The sequence below is a fragment of the Erythranthe guttata genome, chromosome 14 (genome assembly GCF_056151865.1).
Source record: "Erythranthe guttata isolate IM_541 chromosome 14, IM_541, whole genome shotgun sequence".
NCBI lineage: Eukaryota > Viridiplantae > Streptophyta > Magnoliopsida > Lamiales > Phrymaceae > Erythranthe > Erythranthe guttata.
This window is the reverse complement of record NC_142546.1, coordinates 3107763-3133828: the sequence shown is the minus strand read 5'-3', so window position 1 is coordinate 3133828 and position 26066 is coordinate 3107763. Positions and strand designations below refer to the sequence as shown.

The 26066-nt window shown below is 33.4% G+C and overlaps 4 protein-coding genes across 4 annotated transcripts; 1 reads left to right on the top strand and 3 right to left on the bottom strand.

Annotated features, from left to right (window-relative positions):
* Positions 1 to 734: 734 nt before the first annotated feature.
* On the bottom strand, positions 735 to 1775 carry LOC148764936 (F-box protein CPR1-like). Its single transcript, XM_088814519.1, has one exon. The coding sequence runs from the start codon at positions 1773 to 1775 to the stop codon at positions 735 to 737; it is 1041 nt and encodes a 346-aa protein (XP_088670645.1).
* A 12702-nt stretch (positions 1776 to 14477) lies between these two features.
* On the bottom strand, positions 14478 to 15529 carry LOC148764935 (uncharacterized). Its single transcript, XM_088814496.1, has 2 exons — positions 15515 to 15529; positions 14478 to 15317 (listed from the first exon to the last, which is right to left on the bottom strand). Exons 1-2 carry the CDS (start codon positions 15527 to 15529, stop codon positions 14478 to 14480), a joined length of 855 nt encoding a protein of 284 aa, XP_088670622.1.
* Positions 15419 to 16889, bottom strand: LOC148764934 (uncharacterized). Its single transcript, XM_088813674.1, has one exon. The coding sequence runs from the start codon at positions 16822 to 16824 to the stop codon at positions 15607 to 15609; it is 1218 nt and encodes a 405-aa protein (XP_088669800.1). The 5' UTR covers positions 16825 to 16889; the 3' UTR covers positions 15419 to 15606.
* A 5282-nt stretch (positions 16890 to 22171) lies between these two features.
* Positions 22172 to 25725, top strand: FATA (fatA acyl-ACP thioesterase). The gene is made up of 7 exons (XM_012978089.2): positions 22172 to 22872; positions 23366 to 23499; positions 23593 to 23706; positions 23961 to 24056; positions 24617 to 24704; positions 24805 to 24873; positions 25169 to 25725. Exons 1-7 carry the CDS (start codon positions 22522 to 22524, stop codon positions 25448 to 25450), a joined length of 1134 nt encoding a protein of 377 aa, XP_012833543.1. The 5' UTR covers positions 22172 to 22521; the 3' UTR covers positions 25451 to 25725.
* The last annotated feature ends 341 nt before the right edge of the window (positions 25726 to 26066 follow it).

The following is a 26066-nucleotide window of genomic DNA, read 5'->3' as shown; positions in this document are numbered from 1 at the left end:
AACACGAAAATATCTTTCTACGAAGACTCGATTATCTTGATGCATTAACAATATTCGGCAATCAAAATATTTAAAGTTGGTGATTAAACAGTACTCCTACAAAACCGAAACCATCGATTTGTTTGCTTTAGCCAATGTACTTTACAGAAAATGAAAAATGCATTTTAGTAACAAATCCCCGAATTATTTTCTTAACTCTTCATATGATTTGTTAATCATTCGATGTTTCTCTTCCAATAAATGGAGCCGTTTTTCATTCATCCATATTTGAACCGAAGAGAGAAACCGTCACAAGGACTCGACGCGACTTACATAAGAAAAGGTTGCGCGAGTTTTAATAATACAATTCGATTGGTGGACATGATTTTTGACGAATACACGATCGGAGATCATAGTATTCCACAAAATGTTTCACAAAACATTATCCGAAGCAAAAACGCATGCATATAAATTAAAAATATCTTATTGGACTGAATTTAGATCCTACAAAAAGAGACGAAAAAAAGCATACGAAACATCAGCCTTCCGATACATGAAACATTGCACGGCACAAACCACATACATTGGCGTCTCCGCATTCTTAACAGTTATTAATTTCCTCCAAAAATTATTCGAAATATTAATATTAAATGATAAAGTTCACTATCAACTTAAACCATTGGCTGAGGTGGTCGTTCAGCATATATAAAATTGTTAACATTTTCGCTTCCTCTTTCGTCTCGGGTCTCGGTTTTTCAGAGGGGGGAGAACATACTTTCCATATACGGAATCGGGACAAATACATTTCGGAGAACCCGTGTATCCCCTTCAAAATCTTCAAACCTCTTCTCACAAGGGTTGTAGACTACTAATCTATCAAAACCTCTATTTCGAATCACAATCTTATTTCCGACGAAACAAATCGGCTGAAACCTCCAAATCGACATATTCACATTCTCAACGGCCATCAACTCCGTCCAAGAATTACCGTCTATGCCCTTTTCCTTTGTCCAAATTTGAACCGTGTTCCGGTATCTCCCCATCTTCCAACAATACATACACAACGAGCCGCCCAAATCAACCAAGTAAAACGATTTGCTATCGTCTACGTAATTGGGCTTCCGCATAATCTTCAACTCGTCGTCTCTCGGATCAAAATACATTATTTGCGGCCATAGCCTCGAAACCCAATAACTAGTCCCGTCAACACAAACTCCGCGCGATTGATAATACGCCAACGGACGCGGGCCGGCGTACGCTTTGTGCACCGTGGTCCATGATTTGTTCTTGCACGAATAAACCGAGTAGTGGTCCGAATCCACGATAACAACCTTAAAATCGTTGGTGATCGGATCGCGGCAGAGCCCGAAAGCCGCGTGGTGACAGCTGTACGAGTGCGAAAGAGTCGCGTGCGCTCGAGTGGACGGGTTCCATAACGTGAATCGCGTGTACGTGACGTCGGTCGCGATTAGTATCACGCCTTCGTAAAAACACAAGCACTCTTCCCATGCATAGGTGCACTCGAATACTTTTAAAGTTCGAAGTTTTCGATCTTCGAATTTAACGACGGAAAACCGGTTTGAAGAACACAGCCTGAAATTATCATGACATAGAAAAAGGTTGTCCGGGTTCGAACGCTTGGATCGTCGGATATGATTTTCGACGAATACAGGATCGGAGATGATAGTATTCCATGATTTGGAAACTGATTTGAATCGAAGAAGAGGTTTGATTGGTAATTTCGACAGGATGATTTCTATGATTTCATGTGGAAGATGTGATGTATTGCGAACCATGGTTCGCCGGAGTTCGTTACGGCGGCGCGTGCGTTTGAAATTATGTATTGGTTTGCAGAATAGGGTTTTAATTGTTGAGTGATTCTGCCGAGCAGAAGTTGTATAGCATTAGATTTCTCACTAATTACAAAGATTTATTTTCCTTATATATATATATATATATATATATATCTTTCAAATATCGATGAATAAAATTAAATAATAATAATAATAATAATAATTCTTAGAATTCTTATATGTAAATAATTATAAAAATATATAGTGAAATTAAAATCATATAAATTACGAGGCTTAATTCTATTTTGCACCCTTAAAATATAGTTTTTTGGCAACACCCTCAAAACACAATAAATCATACTTTATACACCCCAAATGAATTTTAAAGCTAATGAAAATAATTTAATATTTGTAATTGCATTTTTTTAGGATGTCAAATGTCAAATATTTTTTTTATATTCATCAATCTTTTTGAAACAACTAAGTGCAAAAAAGTACATCTCAAAATATTTTACGAAAACAAAAAGTAAAAATCCTTCAACTAGTTTGTTTTCGAGTTATTTGAAAATTATATTTTCTTTGAAAGTTTTCTACCAAATATTTTCACTAATAACAGTAAAAGATCCATCAATTGAAAGATTTAGTGAGAAATGTCTTATTTTTTTCAGTAATTCGTTGTGATTTTGTTTTTATTTTTTATATGTTCTTTTGCATTTTATACGCTCGAATTTATGTCGAAGATTGAAGATAATAACAATTTAATTTATTATTTTACACTCGGGAAATAAATAGCCAACAAAAAATTGAAATTTCCCTCACTAAGTTTTAAATATTTAATTTAGAGCTTTTAGCAAGCGGCACCCCCTGTGATATGTCTAATTGCCGAAAAAGTCCCTATGTAAAAACAATTAGCACTTACCCCCTATGTTAACAAGTCAAATCCATCCGCCCCCTACCAGCAAATCGTGTGATGTACGCGCGTTTTGTGCGACTTGTTGATGGTTTTTTGACTTGAAAAGTCTCAAATGCCCCTAAAATCTTTTTTATAATAAACATAAATTCAATAGAACTTAAATATAAATAATACAAATTTTAGGATCAAATCGCAAATTTTAGAAACTTTTTTAGGACCCTCTTTCCCTTTTTTTTCTCCGACGACGGTGTGGAGACCAATCGGCAACCACCATCTGCATCTTCTCAGAGTTCCGGACTTCAATTCTTGGTCGCCGGAGAGAGGTGGCGGAAATGTTGGATAATAGATGGTGGATGGCGGAAAAGAGGATGGGTTTTGGGTAGGAGGGGGGGTGGTGGGGGTTGGCTGGCACGTTTGGGGAAGAAGATGTATTTTTTAAGGTTTTTTTCCCTTTCTTTTTCTTTTCTTTTCATTTTAATTTTAACAAAAATTAAAATTCTGAAAAGTAAAAAATATAAACTATTTATTCAGTATATATTGTTTGAATATTGTTTTTTTTTTAATATTAAGTTTCTCTTATATATGATTTATTTTTATTAATTAGTATATAATTTTTTTTTGGGGGTCTGTTTCATAATTTGGGAGAATAGTTGTTTTTGACAAGGGTACTATAGTCATTTTATGGCAGTCAACGAATTTTATTTGGATAGGGAGTTGTGGGTTAAATAAAACCCATCATAGGGGGTTAAAGCTAATTGTTTTAACACGAGGATTTTTGCGGTAATTAAACATTTGACGGGGGGTGTATGCAATTAACTCTTCAATTTATGGTGTGTTGTGAATGACTTATTGTGTTTAGATGGTGCAAAGTACTATTAAGTATTTTGAAGGGTACAAGGTGCTAAAAGGCCATATTTTAAAGATGCAAAGTGGAATTAAGCCTGATTATGATAATGGTTATGCTCCTTAGAGCATCTCCGACCGGTCTCACAATTTTTTCACCAAATCCCATTTATGATGGTGAAAAAATGAGTTCATCTCCCACCAGTAGCACATCTTTTTATTCATCCACCATTTTTGGTGGAAAATGGTGTTTTTGGTCTCCAATGGGTTTCACCAAAATTTAGACCAAATATTAAAATAATAATATTTCACCAATTCACCACTTATAGGAAATAAGATTTGGTACTCTAATTTCACTCCAATTTCGTAATTGACACCTCAATTTAGCTCAATTTCACAAAGTACCCAATTTTGACGGAAAAACTATCTGAATCTACCCCTAAGCAACAAGGATTATGTGTTCTGGGGATGTTACGAGCACAAGGGAGTAATCTGTAAAAGCTTGTAACCACATGGGGTTAAGTGCTATTATTATTATTATTATTATTATTATTATTATTATTATTATTATTATTATTATTATTATTATTATTATTATTATTATTATTATTATTATTATTATTATTATTATTATTATTATTATTATTATTATTATTATTATTATTATTATTATTATTATTATTATTATTATTATTATTATTATTATTATTATTATTATTATTATTATTATTATTATTATTATTATTATTATTATTATTATTATTATTATTATTATTATTATTATTATTATTATTATTATTATTATTATTATTATTATTATTATTATTATTATTATTATTATTATTATTATTATTATTATTATTATTATTATTATTATTATTATTATTATTATTATTATTATTATTATTATTATTATTATTATTATTATTATTATTATTATTATTATTATTATTATTATTATTATTATTATTATTATTATTATTATTATTATTATTATTATTATTATTATTATTATTATTATTATTATTATTATTATTATTATTATTATTATTATTATTATTATTATTATTATTATTATTATTATTATTATTATTATTATTATTATTATTATTATTATTATTATTATTATTATTATTATTATTATTATTATTATTATTATTATTATTATTATTATTATTATTATTATTATTATTATTATTATTATTATTATTATTATTATTATTATTATTATTATTATTATTATTATTATTATTATTATTATTATTATTATTATTATTATTATTATTATTATTATTATTATTATTATTATTATTATTATTATTATTATTATTATTATTATTATTATTATTATTATTATTATTATTATTATTATTATTATTATTATTATTATTATTATTATTATTATTATTATTATTATTATTATTATTATTATTATTATTATTATTATTATTATTATTATTATTATTATTATTATTATTATTACTATTATTATTATTATTATTATTATTATTATTATTATTATTATTATTATTATTATTATTATTATTATTATTATTATTATTATTATTATTCTTGTTGTTGTTGTTGTTGTTGTTATTATTATTATTATTATTATTATTATTATTATTATTATTATTATTTTTTTTTTTTTTTTTTTTTTTTTTTTTTTTTTTTTTTTTTTTTCAAACGCACGCGCCGCCGTACAAACTCCGGGGAACCATGGCTCCTAATACATCATATCTTCCACCGGAAATCATCGAAAATATCCTGTTGAGATCATCAGTAAAATCTCTTCTTCGATTCAAATCAGTTTCGAAATCATGGAATATTGTCATCTCCGATCTTATATTCGTCCGAAACCATCACGATCGATCGAAGAAGTCGAGCTCGGACAACCTTTTTCTATGTCGTGATTATTACACGTTGAGTTATTCTAACCTATAGTCGGTGGTTAAATTGGATGATCGAAAACTCCGAACTCTACAAGTATTCGAGTACAGCTACCAATGGGAGGATGATACGAAATATTATTTAATGTATTATTTAATTATTAGTTTAGTTAATTTTTAATTATTAATAAATTAGAGTAGTACAGATAGAGTACATAGGAGCCGTATGTTTAGTTGTTAGGATAGATATTTAGTATTTTATTAGTATAGGTAATTATCTTTCCTAGTTAGATTAGGATTTTAGAGTTCTTAAATTTAAATAGTCGACTTGTGCTAGGGTTTTATAATGAAGAGAAATAATAAAGAAAAAATTTCTTACGTTTCGTAAAGAATTCTTATAATACTCAAGAGATCGTATCAATTGGTATCAGAGCGAAGTTGCGATAACACCAACGGTTCGTTAGCAAGACAACGATTATATCAAAGCTAAGAGCATCTCCGACCGGTCTCACCATTTTTTCACCAAATTCCATTTATGGTGGTGAAAAAATGGGTTCATCTCCCACCAGTAGCACGCCATTCTACTATTCCATCATTTTTGGTGGAAAAATGGTATTTTTGGTCTCCAATGGGTTTCACCAAAATTTAGACCAAATATTAAAATAATAATATTTCACCAGTTCACCACTTATAGGAAATGAGATTTGGTTTGGTCTCCCATACATTTCACCATATATGCCACAAAACTATAAATCTAATGTTAATCATAATTTTATAATATTTTATTTCCTAAATATTAATTATAGATCCAATGCTAAGTAATAAATTTTCTTAACTATATAATTTAAAAATTATGTTATCAATTTTAAAAAACTGTCTAAACATGAAATAATATGAACTCAAATTATTTAAAATATAATAAAATCATACATAAACAATAATCTCATAAATTATTGCATAAATCATATATTATGTACGGCATGAGAATTTAAATAAGCAGTTCATGATGATTTAAATTTAATAATTTGTGTTATTGTTTATCATGTTTTGTTATCATGTTATGTTGTTTGTTACTTTATGAGCTATGTATTTCAATTTAAATGTATTGTCATGTATTTCATCAATTAAAGTGTATTTCGTTAATTATTCTATTGTTGCTTATTATATTTTATTAATAGCAATTAGCGTATTAGTGTAAAGAAATGAACTAATAAACATTGATACCAACAAAATATACAAATTAATTAAAAATAAGCATATTTATATTATTAGAATTAATGTTTTGTTAATAATAACAAATGTATTTATATTTTAAAAACTAATTTAATAATTAATACTAATGTATTTACGATAAATATGCGAATAAGTTGGTAATCGAGTGCAATTAGTTAAAATCGTCATTTTATATGGCACTTAATAAAATGGTGTTAATCACGGCAAATCATATTTTCACCTCTATATTTGGTAGGAAAAATAGGATTTGGTGGAAAAATAGAAAAATGGTGGACCAGTGGGAGATGAAAAAATTCAATCACCAAAAACTTTGGTGGAAAAATAGGATTTGAGTATTTGGTGATATGGGGGTTGACCACGGTGGGAGGCTAAAACCAAATCTCTATAATTTTAAATGTAATGGTGATATAGGAATTTCGGGTGAGAGGCTAAAAACACCTAAATAAGATGAAGAAATGGTGTTATGGCGTCCGGTCGGAGATGCCCTTAGGTAGGTAACAGTTTGGCATTTCCTTGATTGATGATTAACTATGACAACAATTATTTTGTTCCTAAAAACTGATAGAAAAAACTAAGAGTACAGTTGTAATGATTTTCTGATGTCTGAAGAACAAAATCGCTAAGAGAAGAAAGGTGTTCTTGTTTCAGTATTTGATGATTCTTGATTCTTGAATGAACGGGGCTGCCAAATCGAGTTTCGTTCCAGTTGGTTTCGGTTCATAGTTACATAGTTACATAGTTTAAGGCATATAGAAAATTGCCGTGTTTCGGACCAAAAACTTATGGTGATCGATACATATCGGAAACTCTTTATGCCGCCGTTTATGTACTTTGCAGAAAATTAGAAATGCATTTTAGTCACAAAATCATGGAATTGTTTTCTTAACTCTTCGATCTTCGTACGATTTTGTTAATTAGTCGGTGTTTCTCTTCCAATAACCGAAGAGAAACCGTCACAAGTAAGACACAATGGAAACCTACACATGAAAAGTTTCCGTGAGTTTTATTACAATTAAATTGGTGGGGATGAGTTTTGACGAATGCATGATCGAAAGATCATAATATTCCACAAAACATTAAGCGAAGCAAAAACACATGCATAGAAAATGAATGCATTATATAAATTAAAAAATCTATAATGATGGAAATATTAATATTAAATGATACAGATCACTAGATCAGCAGATGTGGTCATTCAGCATATAATTGTAAACACCGCCTACGCTTCCTCTTTCATCTTAGGTTTCGGTTTCTCAACCGGGGAATACCAGACTTTCCGTATACGGAATTGGAAGCCGGACACGGTCAAAAGGTTGCGCGTCACCTTCAAATTCTTCAAACCTCTTTTCACAAGAGATGTGGGCGAGTAATTTGTCACGACGTCTATCTTGAATTACAATCTTATCCCCAACGACACATAGTGGTTGAAAATTCCAAATATGCATGCACGCATTCTCAACGGTCATCAACTCGTTCCAGGAATTATTGTCAATGCCCTTTTCCTTTGTCCACAAAACAATCGTGTGCTCGTCTCTGCCTTTGCAGTACATGCACAAAGACCCCCTCAAACCAACCAAGTAAATAGGGTTAATAAGATATAACCCCCTCATTAGAAAAAATATTAGGACTAACCACCTTACAATATTTTTAATGGGTCAAACCCCCTCAGAAATGTCAATTACTGAAATACCCCTATAATTTGTAATAGCATAGACCCCCCTCCCGTTTATCCCAAATACTGCATATCTTAAACCATCTTCTTCAACATAATTTCACCCCAATTTCCGTTCGTCTGCTACATTTATGCCGATAAATTCGCCGAAAAACAAACTACAATATATACACCGCATATTTTCCCCCTTCAAAAATTGCCCTAGTTTGCTATATTTTCACAGGAAAAAAAAAACCCAGAACTCCATTTTATTGTACAATTCGTCCAGCAACACAGGTTGACAAGCAATGGTGAAGAGCGGGAAGAAGAAGAAAGGTAGTTTGCTATATACCCATCTCTATCGTCGACTTTTTATTGACCTAATTTTGTGCATTTACCCCACAATTCCTCTTTCTGACACCATTATCAGCGACTCCGGAGGGCAAATCGAAGACTTCTACAGAAACCGTATGCAAAGGTAAGTCTGGAATAGACAATCAATTTCACTTCGATTTGTTGTAAATTTCATAGCAATTTTGATTACTTTTGCTATGTTTCATACATGGGCCACTGAAACAAATTTTTATTGATTACAGTGAAACCAAAATCGAAGAAACGAATGGGAAAGAAAAACACTAATAGAGGTATTAACAAATCGTCCATACTGATAGTTCACTTGATTTAAATACTTGTACAAAAGAATTAATCTATGTTTTATTTCTTTTCCCAGGAACGCCACATAGCAAAATGACAGTTGACTTACTGCATCTAAACGCTGGTAATAATTTATGCAAATTGGTTTCCAATTGAACTATGTTTTTTTGGGCATTGTAGTTAACTGCATAATTATGAATCTAAAAACAGTGTGGGTGGTGTTGTAGTTGAACTGTGAAGTTGATTACAATTATATGTATGCATTGTACAAAAAAATGTGTTGATCTACAGCAGACATATAGTTTGTCTGAGCACACCATTCATATGACAATTGTTTAATAGTTTACTACTGCAGAAACTCAGGGTCAACTCATTAAGTCAATTTGATATCTAGTCCACTTGTATTCTTTGTATGTTAGTCCACTATGATACATGATTAACTGTCAACTGCTTAGTAAACTTAGAGTCAACTTGCATTGTAAACTTAGTTCATTATATATAGTTCACTGTATTTTGATGTCTAATAAGTTGTGTCCACAACTTAATTTACTACATACAGTTTACATTATAGTTTACTGTATTCACTGAAATTTGACAGTGTACAATAAACACGGTTTTATTGAAACTTAGTTTAATCCATATTGTTTATTACATTATGATGTGTATTAGGATATGCTCACTAATTAGTGTATACAATCTTGTTCACTACATTCTGTTTTGTGTTATTGTTGTTCATTTGAATTTACAGTTTCTAAAAAAATGGCACTGAGTGTACTACCAAACCTGTTCTGTGAAAATTGCTTGGAAAGCAAACTGGCAAACAAAATCATAGTAAACAAAATCATAGTAAACTACATTACAGTTCACTACATTACAGTTCACTACATTACAGTTCACTGCATTACAGTTCACTGCATTACAGTCCACTGCATTAAAGTTCACTGCATTACAGTTCACTACATTACAGTTCACTACATTACAGTTCACTGCATTAGAGTTCACTGCATTACAGTCCACTGCATTAAAGTTCACTGCATTATAGTTCACTGCATTACAGTTCACTACATTACAGTTCACTATATTACAGTTCACTACATTACAGTTCACTGCATTAGAGTTTACTACATTATAGTTTACTGCGTTACAGTTTACTCCAATATCTGAAATTTGACAGTGTGCTACAACATGGATTTATTTGTATTGTATACTTCATTTAAGTGTATCTAGTTGACTACATTGTTGTTTGTATACTGATGTGTGCATGTTTTCTAATGCAGTGCAAACAAAGCAGGTGATTAAAGAACAAAGAGAAGAATTGGGGTATATAAAGCAGTACAGATCGACCCTCACCTCAACCATCACTTTCTTCAATGGCATATCTCTAAGGCCAGCCCATATCCGATGCCTCAAAAAAACGCCATTCTACTACTTTGTAATGCAATTTGCAGATAAGAAGGTTGATGCCAAGTTTGTCAAGTGCACACAGATTGGGACTGCACAATTACTTTTGGCGTTTGACAAGGAAAAAGACAAATTCATTATTGGGGGGGAAGAGATAACCATTAGCCCAGAGGAATGCCAGTTGATATTTGGCATAAACCCTGGTCACATTGAAATCAACACCAACAAATCTAGCAAACCTCGTGAAGGCCTGGCACAGCGTAAATTCCGCGACCACGTGAAACTGAAACGGAAATATCTCAAACCAGAGTTGATGAAGTGCATTGGTAATGAGGACCAAGAGAGTGTTGAAGATGTTGTAAGACTAATAATTTTGTATTTGGTCACCAACTTCTTCTTCGTAACTAGTGGATCTCTCGTGGGGTGGTGGACATTTAAGTATTGCGAAGATATAGATATGATGAGTCAATACAACTGGGGGAAAGCTATAACAGAGTTCTTCATGAGCAGCGTACGCAAAGACAAAGCAATCGATGTAAAGGGTTGCAGAGCATTACTATTGGTAAGTTTTTCCTCTTTTGTTTCATACACGCATTATACCTACGTCACCTACTGAGTAATATTTAGTTAACTATGTCTGCGTAGTACAATATAATCTATCTACATTGAACTGTGTGCTAACAAATGCTCTAAAATTATACCCAGTTTTGGTTTTGCGAAAGAACGAACATTGTAAGCCCCGCGAGAGAATGCGCATTCCCAAGATTTCAGCGATGGAATCTACATGCATTGTCGGAGTCGCTACGAAATATTGCAATAATGGACATTCCCAGAAAAGATGTTCATATCACACCATTGGAACCTTCATCCAAAGAAAAAGCCGTACTCAATTGGTATGAATCCACAGAGACCCAATGCACATCCAACAGTGATGATGTTGTAGAAGACAGTGTTTCAGAAGACAGCGACCATGACACTACAAACAGTGACACAGATGGGGGTTCTCCAGATATTGGTGATGCCCATGGAAATGCAGATGATTCTCCGCCGCACGACCCAGTTGACCATAATCCCGAGATCCATGACTTAAATGCACGGGGATGTGGTTCAGAGCCCAATATGCAGACCAGACTAGCAATTTTGGAAGCAACCGTACGTCAATACGAAACTGAAATAAAAGATCTAAAAGACGCTCTACAGTCGTCCAAATCTGAAGCAGATGAGTTACGAACCAAGGTTTCAAATATCCAAGCGGCGTCTAACAATCCAGATTTTCATGTTGACCGATTATCATCATTGAAAGCCAAGAGTCAACATGAATTGGATCGTAGACTTACATTCCAACTGAATGAAGCGTATCTTAATCTGCAAAATGAACGCCAACGCAATTTGGACCTCCAAACTGAGCTCGTGAAGGTTAAAGCTGATAATGAACGATTGTTGATGAATAATGCTACTACACAAGAGCTGCAAGCTGAATTAACCGTGCTAAAGACTTGCAATGAATCCCTTCAATCAGCCAACACCAACCTTGAAGAAGAAATATCAAAACTCCGAAAACAGACTACTTCCGGGCCTGCAATCAACAACATCCCGCCAAGCAGAGACGATACACCGTCCTTCGAGCTGTTAACCCCAACTCAGCAAAACTCCGATGATATAACGCTCACCAACATGCCCGTAGCAGATCTCGCAATAATGGAGCTACAAGCAACTGTCCAGGTGATGCAAAAACAGGAATTGGTGGCAAAAAGGAAAATTACGGAACAGGAGCACACAATTAAAGAGCTCACCACAGCCCTCGACAACTGTACCAAGACAATTCCAGTGCTCGATGAGTCCGATGATGATTTCGAAGAAGCTGGTCCGAGTTCAAAAAAGCCAATGAGGGGGCCTAACTCCGTAGTTGCCAACAGAACGAGATCAAAAAAGCAACATGTAACCCCTTCCACACTCAAAACAATCCCAAAACCAAGGAACAGCTACAAGAAATACACCACTTACAAGAACCTTTCGGATGAGGATAAGGAAACTATCAATTCACTCGCATCTCAAAGGGGACAAGTCGAGTAAGTAAACGTTTAAATTTCTCAAAAGTTCAATTTATTTGATGATTGTCGGTGCACGATTCATATAGCGTTCTATTCACACTTTTAGTAATCTATGTTATGTTTTTTAGTTACATATCAATTTCTTACAACTGTCACCACACGCAGCACAATTATTTGGAGGCCACCAGATAGCAACCAATCCGTACTTTCAAACGACCTCTTTGCGCTCATCGAGAACAAATCAATATGGAGCTCTGTAAGCATAACTTCATAGTAAATCACATTAACATTTTTCAACTGATTATAATGTGCGTAACTGGTATATATATCTCTATATATATATTTGTGAGCCCAGTTCATCGATTGTTACTGCATGAAGCTTAGCATGGACCAGTCAAATGGGTTGTTCGACATTGCCCAATCTGAAGATATGAAAGGAACGAGCATCGTACTCCCTTCCATGTTATTGGTAATTCAAAAATCTTTTCCTCGTTGTTGTAAAAAAAATTGATAATTTTATAATAATATTTCCCCAAATCAAATTGCAGTACTGTCTGAGGAGTTCCGGTGATAAGACATTTGTGCCACCTGTGCACCTGTGCGCACATCGCTACCTAATTTTTCCACTACATTCCAAGGGCAATAAAATTAAAAAAATAGACCACTGGACACTTCTTGTGTTTGACAAACTACTGTGTGATTGGAGATTTTACAACTCCCTGCAACCACGAAAGGGTCACAAGGATGCATACCTCCAGGACGCGGAAGATATGGTAATAAACATCTGAATAATTCAATTGATGTACTGAAATCATACTACAAATTATACAAATCTTATATGAATCCTAACTTCTTCTTTTTTCAGAAGGAATTCGTTGAAAAAACTGCTGCAAAATATGATCTTGATATACCAAATGACGAAGATATTCAAACGATGGAAGACGCTCCCCAGCAAGCGTGTGGAACCAATGATTGTGGTATAGTGGTGTTGTACATCATCAAGAAATATTTCACGCAACAGCCAATACCATCACAAACTGCAACAATGGAAATAGGTAACATGCGTCGTGAATTGGTGGAACTGTTCTTGCAACTGGGAAATGGGAAGGATTACAGAAATAAACGCTTCAAAACTAATAAGATGTAGCTAGTGACACCCTAGTTTTATATATCTCCAAACATATCTCTTTTGTTCGGATTATTAGTTTTTTGCACAACCAGTTATACTTCTTTTTATTTTTACTGTTTTATGTTCTGGATTATGCACATTGGTTACTATATTGCATCCAACTTGTTTTATCTTTCGTATCTATGTCTTCTTTTGTTACTAGTAAAACTGTTTTACCAGCATCGGGGGCTTAAAAAGTGAGTCAACTATGTTAACAATCTATACTATTGTTCATATAAAACTATAGTAAACTTTAGTTCACTATTTATAGTGAACTAGCTAAATTGTACAGTACAGTTCATAAAAAACACAATGCAGTGTATATAGTGCAGTGTACCATATATAGTGAGTCAACTATGCATTTTTATACAATATAGTAAACCATTTACAGTGAACTATAATCACTGAGTCAAGTAAACTGACTATTTACATTATAGTAAACTATTTACATTATACATTACAGTAAAACCATTTACAGTGAACTGTAAACCATGAGTCAACTATGCCACAATTATACAATATAGTAAACAAATTACATTAAAGTAAGAATAATTTTATAGTAACCCAATACTGTACAAATCATCGTACAACTTACAGTGAACTAAGAAGTTACAGTAAACTGCCTCTGTTGTTATAAACTTATTACGTTTCAGTAAACTGCATATTCGTAGTAAAATTAATATATAATGCAAAACCCCATTTAAAAAACAGTCAACGATCATATAAAACATAGCAATTGATATAAAAACATAGTTCAACAGAACATGTGCATTGATATAAAAACATAGTTCAACAGAACATGTGCGGAAAAATGTCCACAAACAAAACAGAATAGTTCAACAAATGCAAATAAACAAAGGAAAAATAACCATTTGCATACAATCATCTTCCTACATAAAAATTCATCCTATCCGCTTTGTGCACGTCTTCTTATTATGGTGTCCATATTCATTGCAACGACCACACTTCATCTTCCGAGCAATATGCTCTCCCCTAGAAGGAATTCTTTTCACTCTTGGCCTACCACGTCTTGTATGATAATCTGGGGGACCCACCAATTTTTGTTGATTGTCAACTACCACTTTACCAAAAGGCTGTATTAACATAGCATATGTACTCTTGAACATCGACACGTGGAAGTACTCATCAATGTGCTCATAACCATCATTTCTGTACAAAAACAACACAGCTGCAGCATGTACGCAAGGATATCCATTGATTTGCCACCATCTGCACGAGCATGTTCTTGCCTGCACATCTACAACAGCATTCGGCACCGAGTACACCTCATACACAAATTCAGACGCCTTTTTAACCGTCAATGGTCTACGCTCATTCACAAAACTATCAACAATTGTTTCAAGATTCGGGCATATAGCAGTTGTCCACGTGTCACCCTCCTCGTGCCTTATACACATCTGCACCATTAACAAACTCCGAATTGCATCAATGAAATTGGTGATGGGAAGATGTCTATACCTTCGAATTTGGGCATTCCATGACTCAACAGCATTTGACGTGGTCTGACCATATCTACCAGCCTCAAAATACGAATGCGCCCAATTCTCATAAGGAAGGTCAGCTAAGAAATTGAAAATTCTTTCCGCTCCATTGGATCTTAAGTCACCCATTGCAACCTCAAATTCTTCCTTCGATGCAGCATAAACACAAGAATCGAACTGAAGTACAATTGCTTTCCGAAGGTTGGCACCAACACCCCTAAAATGGTTCTTCAAATTCCTCTTCAAGTGAATTACACAAAATGCATGACGAGAGCCTGGAAAAATGTTCTTCACCCCCTCAACAATGCCATGGCACCTATCAGATATAAATGTTAGTACACGCTCCGTACCTACTGAGTCTCTCAAATGTTCCAAGAACCATGCCCAATTAGCATTTGTTTCTTCATTCACAATAGCAAATGCAAACGGGAATAAACCTGCATATTAAACATTACGTCAATAATCTAGTTGCTAATAATTTAAACATGCATTATGATTGACTAATACAATTCCAAAAAAAAATATGTAACTACGTCAAAACATTACCATCATTGCCATCTTTCGCAACGGCGCTGAGCAATATACCCTTGTGTTTTCCCTTCAAAAAAGTACCATCAACACATACAACGGGACGACATGATTTGAAACCACTCAAACATCCAGCGAAAGCGAAAAAACACCGCACAAAATTGTTGGAAAATTCATCAACATCTAAATGGAAAATACTACCCGGATTAGTCTTTCGCATTTCTTGAAAATATGATGGAAGGAATGAGTACGATGTGGTTTGATCACCATACACAACCTCCCTGCCCGCATCTACAGCCCTCCATGCAACAAAGTAACTAATATCAATACCATATTTATCTTTAGCTTGGTGAATTACATCTTTAGGGGTCGTTGTAGGCATAGCTCGAATATCATCCACAATAAGCTCTGCAATAATATCGGACGTGATCCTTCTTCTACTGCAAGTTCCAAATGTCATGCCACATGTGTGATACTTATGATATTTCCTAATATAACAAAATTTGTTGCACTTCTCAATCGATGCATGTATTCTCCACATGCATTTCTTCGAGTCTCTGTACTTGCACTGTGCCGTGACTCGATATGACTCATTTTTCACGTAGTCAAACTCAAAACCAGATTCAACAGAAAATTTGCACAATGCTTTCCTAAACTCAACAACGCCCCCTTTAAAAACCTGTCCCACATCCCTAATCAAAAAAAGCCAATTGTGGCTCAATAGTTGCTTACCATTCGATGGCACACCCATGATTCGTTCTTCACATAAACCATCATTCTCAACCAATAATGCAGATGGTGCATACGCAGATAAACTCCCAACTAGGGCATTTTGAACCTGAAAATCGTTATCAACGTACGTCAACGACCTTCCCCTATTTCCCAATTCAGCACGCTTCTCCTTTTCCTTCACGTTAACAACAATATTCTGCAAAGTTAACTGTTGTACCATGGCAAACATTGACAATACATCTTCATCATCTCCGAGAATGCAATCACCAAACATAGGCAAATTGTACGTCAAGTACAGATTATCGGCACTCAAACCGCTCCATTTCGAACAAATAAAGCCAGACAATGCTTCATACCGCATACCAACTGTGAAACGCTTCAATGCTTTCACACCCGCATAGTTTAGCATCAGCATCACACTAATCGCCATTTGATTACTGCATGAGGAGACAAAATAAAAAAAATGTGAAAAGTGGAAACTCATCATAAGCAAATATCACACCATAGAAAATATAAAAACATAGCACACTACATTAACAACTGTGACACAGAAGCTATAAACATACCAAATTTCATTCTATATGAACAATTTAATTGTTCTTTTTGTATGAATTCATAATAATGTAATTTGTAAGTTAGATTACTACGTTCGTCGCGCATAATATATTTTATTAAAATTAAATTGATCAGTGTTATTTATCACACCAGAGAAAACATACAGACATAGCACACTACATTAACGACTGTGACACAGAGCTATAAACATAGCAAACTGCCAAAAAACAACCACCTATTTTAAAATCACTTCTAATCCTAACAGCAATAAATCACCCCCGTCTGGATGACCACCGTAAGTCCCATTGTAATTATGAACTGACTAATTAAACTATGCAATCAACCCAATCAAATACAGTAACTTGAAATTCCAATTCCAAAACGAAACTGTATATACAAACCCCCATCTCATCTGATAAGCCGATTTAGTACTAATATCATACCTTCTTTTAAACAATCTCTCGTCGTTAAATTTTATTCCACACTCTGTAATCTTCACATGTATCGCCTGTGTCGAAGAATTTATGACGAAGATTTTTGACTGTGAAGATTAGTTATAATGATATAAACAGAACGGTTTATGATTATGCAGTTGGCACTAATCACGTAGGGCGAGATATACGGAGGTACAATCACAGATTTCACGCCAATTCTGATTGATACGTTGTTTGGGTATTATATTTACAATAAGGGCAGAATAGGGAGAAAACATCCGTAAGGGGGGTCAAGCAATTGATGAAAAAATATATGGACTTCTATACAATAGCCCAAATACAAATTGGACCTGGGCTAGGTAATTTTCCCTAATGGGGGGGTTTTCCCTCATTTTCCCAAGTAATTTCGTTGTCGTCGACATTTTCCGGCTTCGGCAAAATCTTCAACTTGTCGTCTCTCGGATCGTGATAAACTATATGCGACGTGTTCCTCCAAACCCAATAGCTAACCCCATCGATGCAGACTTCGGGGAAACTACGATAGCAGGCCGATGGACCGGTGCGCGGAGGAGTTTCGTGTTCTTTGTTAAATACCATCCAGGATTTGTTATTACAAGAATAAACTGAGTAGCTGTCGCGCCAACCAACAACAACCACCTTGAAATCGCCTGTGGTTGGATCGCGACCAAGCCCGTCTTCGATGCGGCGACGCGGGTGACAGAGCTCCGTGCGTGTTCGAGTGGATGGATTCCACAACGTGAATCGCTTGTGCGTACCGCAGCCCGTCGTGAGTAGTATCACGCCGTCGCAACAACACACGTAGTCCTCTGATACGATCTCTTGAGTATCATAAGAATTCTTTAAGAAACGTAACAAAACTTTTCTTTATTATTTCTCTGCTTAATAAAACCCTAGCACAAGACAACTATTTAAATATAAGAAAACCCTAAAATCCTAATCTAACTAGGAAAATAATTACATATACTAATAAAATACTAAATATCTATCATAACAACTAAACATACGGCTCCTATGTACTCTAGCTGTACTACTCTAATTTATTAATAATTAAAAACTAACTAAACTAATAATTAAATAATACATTAAATAATATTTCCTATCAAACCACCCCTCTTGAAATGAACCTTGTCCTCAAGGTTCGAGTCAATTTGATCCCTCTCCTTTGCGTTTCCACCTATGTTTGAATTCATTGACTTTCTTTCCGAGCAAGATGTATTTCTTTGTTTGACCAATTTTCACAAGCACGTGACTATCTTTCTTGATTTTATGAGTGAAATCATCTCTCTTGGTGGAATCATGAACCTGGTCTCCAAAGTGATCCACTTTAGCCAAACAAAAACTAGATAACTTGGAGTGGTATTCTTCTTCACAATAAACAACTAATTCCACCGAATTCTCATCATGTAAAATTGGATCTTCCTTAAAATTATGAAATTCTTTCAAAATGTCATGCAATTCTTCGTCCTCCTTCGTTAATTTTTCGTCTTCGTCCCACTTTATCTCAGTTGACTCCGATTCTTCTTCTTTCGGCTCTTCGTCCCACTTTATATCAGTTGAATCTGATTCTTCTTCTTTCGGCGAACTCACAAAAATTTGGGGTTCTTCGAAAAAGTCATCGTCGTCCTCTTCCTCTCCCTCCGGCAATAGGCCCGGCAGCGGCGGTTCTCCAAAAAAGTCATCGTCGTCCTCTTCCTCTTCCTCCGGGAATAGGCTCGGCAGCGGCAACGGCGGTGGCGGTGACAGACGGCGGCCCCTTCGGCTTTTGTGACGGCGTTGACGTCGTCCTTGACTTTGTTCGAGCAATTTCTGAAAATTAATCCGTAATTTCTCTACGGATTTTTCCAATTGCTCCAACCGTCTTGTTTCTAACATCATGATTTTCACAAAGTTTTGATGTGATCTCAATTTTGCTCCAGCTTAGGGCATCTCCGACCGGACGCCATAACACCATTTTTTCATCTAATTTAGGTGTTTTTAGCCTCTCACCCGAAATTCCTATATCACCATTACATCTAAAATTATAGAGATTTGGTTTTAGCCTCCCACCGTGGTCAACCCCCATATCACCAAATACTCAAATCCTATTTTTCCACCAAAGTTTTTGGTGATTGGATTTTCATCTCCCACCGGTCCACCATTTTCCTATTTTTTCCACCAAATCCTATTTTTTCTACCAAATATAGAGGTGAAAATATGATTTGCCGTAATTAACACCATTTTATTAATTACCATATAAAATGACGATTTTAACTAATTGCACTTGATTACCAACTTATTAGCATATTTATCGTAAATACATTGGTATTAATTATTAAATTAATTTTTAAAATATAAATACATTTGTTATTATTAACAAAACATTAATTCTAATAATATAAATATGCTTATTTTTAATTAATTTGTATATTTTGTTGGTATCAATGTTTATTAGTTCATTTCTTTACATTAATACGCTAATTGCTATTAATAAAATATAATAAGCAACAATAGAATAATTAACGAAATACACTTTAATTGATGAAATACAGGACAAGACATTTAAATTGAAATACATAGCTCATAAAATAACAAACAACATAACATGATAACAAAACATGATAAACAATAACACAAATTATTAAATTTAAATCATCATGAACTGTTTATTTAAATTCTCATGTCGTACATAATATATGATTTATTCAATAATTTATGAGATTATTGTTTATGTATGATTTTATTATATTTAAAATAATTTGAGTTCATGTTATTTCATGGTTAGACAGTTTTTTAAAATTGATAACATAATTTTTATATTATATAGTTAAGAAAATTTATTACTTAGCATTGGATCTATAATTAATATTTAGGAAATAAAATATTATAAAATTATGATTAACATTAGATTTATAGTTTTGTGGCATATATGGTGAAATGCATGGGAGACCAAACCAAATCTCATTTCCTATAAGTGGTGAATTGGTGAAATATTATTATTTTAATATTTGGTCTAAATTTTTGTGAAACCCATTGGAGACCAAAAATACCATTTTTCCACCAAAAATGATTGAAGAGTAGAATGGCGTGCTACCGATGGGAGATGAAACCATTTTTTCACCACCATAAATGGGATTTGGTGAAAAAATGGTGAGACCGGCCGGAGATGCTTAGCTTTGATATAATCGCTGTCTTGCTAACGAACCGTTGGTGTTATCGCAACTTCGCTCTGAATACTAATTGATACGATCTCTTGAGTATCATAAGAATTCTTTACGAAACGTAAGAAAATTTTTCTTTATTATTTCTCTTCATTATAAAACCCTAGCACAAGTCGACTATTTAAATTTAAGAACCCTAAAATCCGAATCTAACTAGGAAAGATAATTACCTATACTAATAAAATACTATATATCTATCCTAACAACTAAACATACGGCTCCTATGTACTCTATCTGTACTACTCTAATTTATTAATAATTAAAAATTAAATAAACTAATAATTAAATAATACATTAAATAATATTTCGTATCATCCTCCCATTGGTAGCTGCACTCGAATACTTGTAGAGTTCGGAGTTTTCGATCTTCCAATTTAACCACCGAGTATAGGTTAGAATAACTCAACGTGTAATAATCACGACATAGAAAAAGGTTGTCCGAGCTCGACTTCTTCGATCGATCGTGATGGTTTCGGACGAATATAAGATCGGAGATGACAGTATTCCATGATTTCGAAACTGATTTGAATCGAAGAAGAGATTTTACTGATGATCTCAACAGGATATTTTCGATGATTTTCGGTGGAAGATATAATGTATTAGGAGCCATGGTTCCCCGGAGTTTGTACGGCGTCGCGTGCGTTTGAAAAAAAATAAAATAAAAAATAATTTAAAATAATAATAATAATAATAATAATAATAATAATAATAATAATAATAATAATAATAATAATAATAATAATAATAATAATAATAATAATAATAATAATAATAATAATAATAATAATAATAATAATAATAATAATAATAATAATAATAATAATAATAATAATAATAATAATAATAATAATAATAATAATAATAATAATAATAATAATAATAATAATAATAATAATAATAATAATAATAATAATAATAATAATAATAATAATAATAATAATAATAATAATAATAATAATAATAATAATAATAATAATAATAATAATAATAATAATAATAATAATAATAATAATAATAATAATAATAATAATAATAATAATAATAATAATAATAATAATAATAATAATAATAATAATAATAATAATAATAATAATAATAATAATAATAATAATAATAATAATAATAATAATAATAATAATAATAATAATAATAATAATAATAATAATAATAATAATAATAATAATAATAATAATAATAATAATAATAATAATAATAATAATAATAATAATAATAATAATAATAATAATAATAATAATAATAATAGTAGTAGCACTTAACCCCATGTGGTTACAAGCTTTTACAGATTACTCCCTTGTGCTCGTAACATCACCAAAACACATAATCCTTGTTGCTTAGGGATAGATTCAGATAGTTTTTCCGTCAAAATTGGGTACTTTGTGAAATTGGGATAAATTGAGGTGTCAATTACGAAATTGGAGTGAAATTAGAGTCTCAAGATCTTTGGAGTAATTTTGATATATATAAAAAAATTTGCTTACTTACAAATAATGAAGTGGATTTATTTACAAAATAAAAAAAATTGGATATACATTTTCTAATTAAGTATTGTTCTCATGGACCTATTTGCAATTTACCATTAAATAAAGAAGTTGAAACAGAAAGAAACAAACACTGAAAAAAAAAAAAAAAAAAAAAAAAAAGCACTTATCTTTGTCCCAGATCTGCAGATTTTACTTGTGGTCTCAACTCTGGAGTCAATCTACCACTGCACAACCACCCCCACCCCCACCCCCACCCACCCTGCAAAAGTCCAAATCATAACTCCTTTTGTTCACAATCCCTCACCCCCACCCACCCCCACCCCCTGTGTATCTCAACCTCGTTAACATCGACGAATACTACAAAACAGCACTGAGAAACTGTAATTTTATTTTTCTCATTTCTGTGGCGGGGCGAATTCTCTGTGGAATTGCATAAATCCCTAGATAAACAAATCTCTACAGAATAAACCTCCCAATGTTGCTGAAAGGAGGGGCTTTTCCGGCATGCAACGCCGCCGTAGCCGTGGGCGAGAGCCAAGTCAATTGCCGCTTTTCCGGCTCGATTCGCCGCCCCATTGGAAACCCCTCCTCCATTTCGTGTAACCGGCTCCGGAAACCCCAATTTCTGCGGGTGACGTCAGTCGCCACCGGCGAGGCGAAGAGCAAGCCCCAGGAGCCGAGCTACCAGCCGAGCCTCGCCGACCGGCTCCGGCTCGGCAGCTTGACCGAGGACGGCTTGTCTTATAAAGAGAAGTTTATAGTGAGGTGTTATGAGGTTGGACTTAACAAAACCGCCACCGTTGAAACCATAGCCAATCTCTTGCAGGTATTTACTTGAAAGAGTAGATTTGGTCCTTTTAGTTGTCTAATTTGATTTTTATTTCTTAAGTTTGTGAAGATTTACTTGTGTATATGTTAATGCATGCCTTAATTATACCCAAAGATTGCACCTTTGTGATGTTTTCGCCTTTAATTTGGTAATGTAGGTCTAATTATACATGCTTATTTATCTACCATGTGTGTATGTGTTACACTAGTTCTTGTTCCATAACTTTGTTTCGATTAGGACAAGGTTTACTCGTCTGCTTTCGTTTATCGTTGCACACACTTCTGTTATAGTTTGTGTTTCAATGCTCTGCTTTGTCCGGATGTTGACCAGTTCGTGTTTTTAGTTGATTCTCTATTATCTTTTTCATCTTCTTGATAGTTGTCTCGCCTTCTCTTTCGGTGCAAAAAATGTTAAATTTGCACCCTCTATCCGAATTTCAGGTTTTCTTTAATCGAATACGCTGATCTCCATTTGTATGTTAATGAAACAGGAGGTTGGTTGCAATCATGCTCAAAATGTCGGGTTCTCGACCGATGGATTTGCTACTACACCTACCATGAGGAAACTACATCTCATATGGGTGACTGCTCGTATGCACATCGAGATCTACAAATACCCTGCTTGGTAATACAATTCGAACCGATACCCTATTTCTTATGAACATTTAAATTTGGCTATTATTTTATCAGTGTTTCGTATTATTCGTCATGGAAATAGGAGTGATGTGGTTGAGATCGAGACATGGTGCCAAAGTGAAGGAAGAATCGGCACCAGACGGGATTGGATCCTCAAAGACTATGCTAATGGTGAAGTCATAGGACGGGCTACGAGGTGAGATGTAATTTTTTTTTTAGTTATTGGATTAATTTTAATTGTAAGCACTTTCTTTGTGAGCCTATCTTAAAGCTAACTGATCACTTTATTAATTGCAATAAATGAGCTTTTTCTGTTGAGCATTTGTTCTAGCATTCAAGATTTGTTATAGTACTATTTAATAATTTCGGAGTAATTGGTTATTTATTATTTTAATTATTTTCCTCCGCCTCTCTACTTTGATATTCATCAGCTACTACATTTAATTGCAGTAAGTGGGTGATGATGAACCAAGACACGAGGCGCCTTCAGAAAGTCAGCGACGATGTTCGTGATGAGTATCTCGTTTTCTGCCCAAAAACACTTAGGTACAGTCTTTCTTTCACCTTGCCCTCGGTAATTGAATAATTGTGCTTTTGAAACTGTTACTTAATATCATAGCTTTACCGAAATTATGGTACCCCTTTGGTTAGGCAAGACTATAATTTTGTTACGCACAAAGTTAGTCGATTAATTTGCATATTCCTGGAGATTTATGCTAATGAAGAAGCAGATCATAGATGACAAAAGTTGTTTATTGAATAATACTATCTATCTGTGATATTATGCATCATATATTTGCTGGCATATTAAATTTGGACAAAAGAATCGAGCAAAATGTCTAAAGCCTTTTTCAAATATTAAATTATGTATTATTTAAATGTATTCAGAAGTTTCATGAATCGTAATTGAACTTTAGACACATGCATACATCCACCTACTTGTTAAATAACATAGTCCTACACTATGTCAAGATCAATGTATAACGTTTGCTTGTGTGATTGGCTTTATGCATGTGTCGATTTCATCGTCCATGAACTGCGTATGATTCGTATCGAGTACTAATCATGAACGGTGCTTTTACTTATTGATATTTTGTCGACTCCAGATTATCATTTCCTGAAGCAAACAATGCTAGCCTAAAGAAAATAGCTAAACTAGATGACCCTGCTCAACATTCCAAAGTTGGGCTTGTGGTATGAACGCATGGCTTTCTTTTAACAAACATATCAAAAAACATATCGCTTTTTTTTTTTTTTTTTTGTCTGGAGTAATTATTGTGTTTCGTCTTGACAGCCTAGACGAGCTGATCTGGACATGAACCAGCATGTAAACAATGTCACCTACATTGGATGGGTTCTCGAGGTTTGTTGTGCTTCACTCATCCATCTTTAATTGCCTTATAATTTCATTTGACTTTTTGCGATGGGTTCGATTAATATTCGTTTTATTAGGTGTTGCCATGTAGAAAGTAGTTATGTAGGTGAGCCCATAAAATTAAAAAATATCCTTAGAAAAACAACACAACTTGTGTTTGAATAATTAAAGAACTCAGGAAAAGCAGTAAGCTATATTATATACTGTCATTTTATTTTTATTTAAAAAATTATTATTTATATGTTTTCTTCCTTTTTTTTTTTTTTTTTTTTTGTTTGGGCAGAGCATCCCGCAAGAGATTATCGACACTCATGAGCTTCAGACAATAACCTTAGACTACAGGCGCGAATGCCAGCAAAATGATGTGGTCGATTCTCTTACAACTCCCGAATTAATCGTCGACAACACAGTTTCGGAACTTCATGCAACTAATGGAACTCCAAATGCTGCAAAAGATGAAAACGAGTGCCTCCAGTTTCTGCATTTGTTGAGATTGTCGAACGATGGTTCCGAAATTAATAGGGGACGCACTGAGTGGAGAAAGAAGAAACCTGCAAAAAGATAGTCCCCATCTGCCTACATTTCATCCTTCATACATATGTATGTACAAGCAGGCTCTTCTCTCTTTCTCTCTCGTCTCTCTCTTCAATTAGTACTCGTGTCTTCGTTTGTCTTCTTTGTAATTTTTAGTTTTTTATTTTATTTTTTACTTTATCTAAGGATTTTGGTTTGGATTCTGAAAAGTCTTTCATTTCGAACAAGATGATTGCTTTACATTTGTTGTGCATTTGTATTTTTCTGAGGGAATTTGAAAAATTATGTTTGTTTGCTATTTTTCAATTTTTCTTTTGGTTGTCAATTATTAGATTTGTTTATATGTAATTGAAGCCTCCCAACCATAAATATAATTTTTAAAATCAAAATAAATGCGATCGAGGTACTTTATAACTGACAAACTTAAATATCCTACGATGAAACTCACCGGATCATTTTGAACCATAGATCTACATACGCGGATGTGTGTAAAGTGAGTAGTTGGTAGTATACGTGTACGGTGAGATTAAACTTAGTGAAGTTAACAGATGCAGGTTCGAACAGAACCGTACGAAAGTGATATAGTCGTAAAAGTATCAACAAGAAGACAAAGACGGCCGGGAAAAAAAGAAGGCATAACAAACTTA

Coding starts and splice junctions, on each gene's coding strand:
- LOC148764936 (XM_088814519.1), bottom strand. CDS start 1,775: ATGGTTCGCAATACATCACATCTTCCACATGAAATCATAGAAATCATC.
- LOC148764934 (XM_088813674.1), bottom strand. CDS start 16,824: ATGATGAGTTTCCACTTTTCACATTTTTTTTATTTTGTCTCCTCATGC.
- FATA (XM_012978089.2), top strand. CDS start 22,522: ATGTTGCTGAAAGGAGGGGCTTTTCCGGCATGCAACGCCGCCGTAGCC. Junction 24,705..24,804: donor ATTCCAAAGTTGGGCTTGTG/GTATGAACGCAT, acceptor TCGTCTTGACAG/CCTAGACGAGCTGATCTGGA. Junction 24,874..25,168: donor ACATTGGATGGGTTCTCGAG/GTTTGTTGTGCT, acceptor TTGTTTGGGCAG/AGCATCCCGCAAGAGATTAT.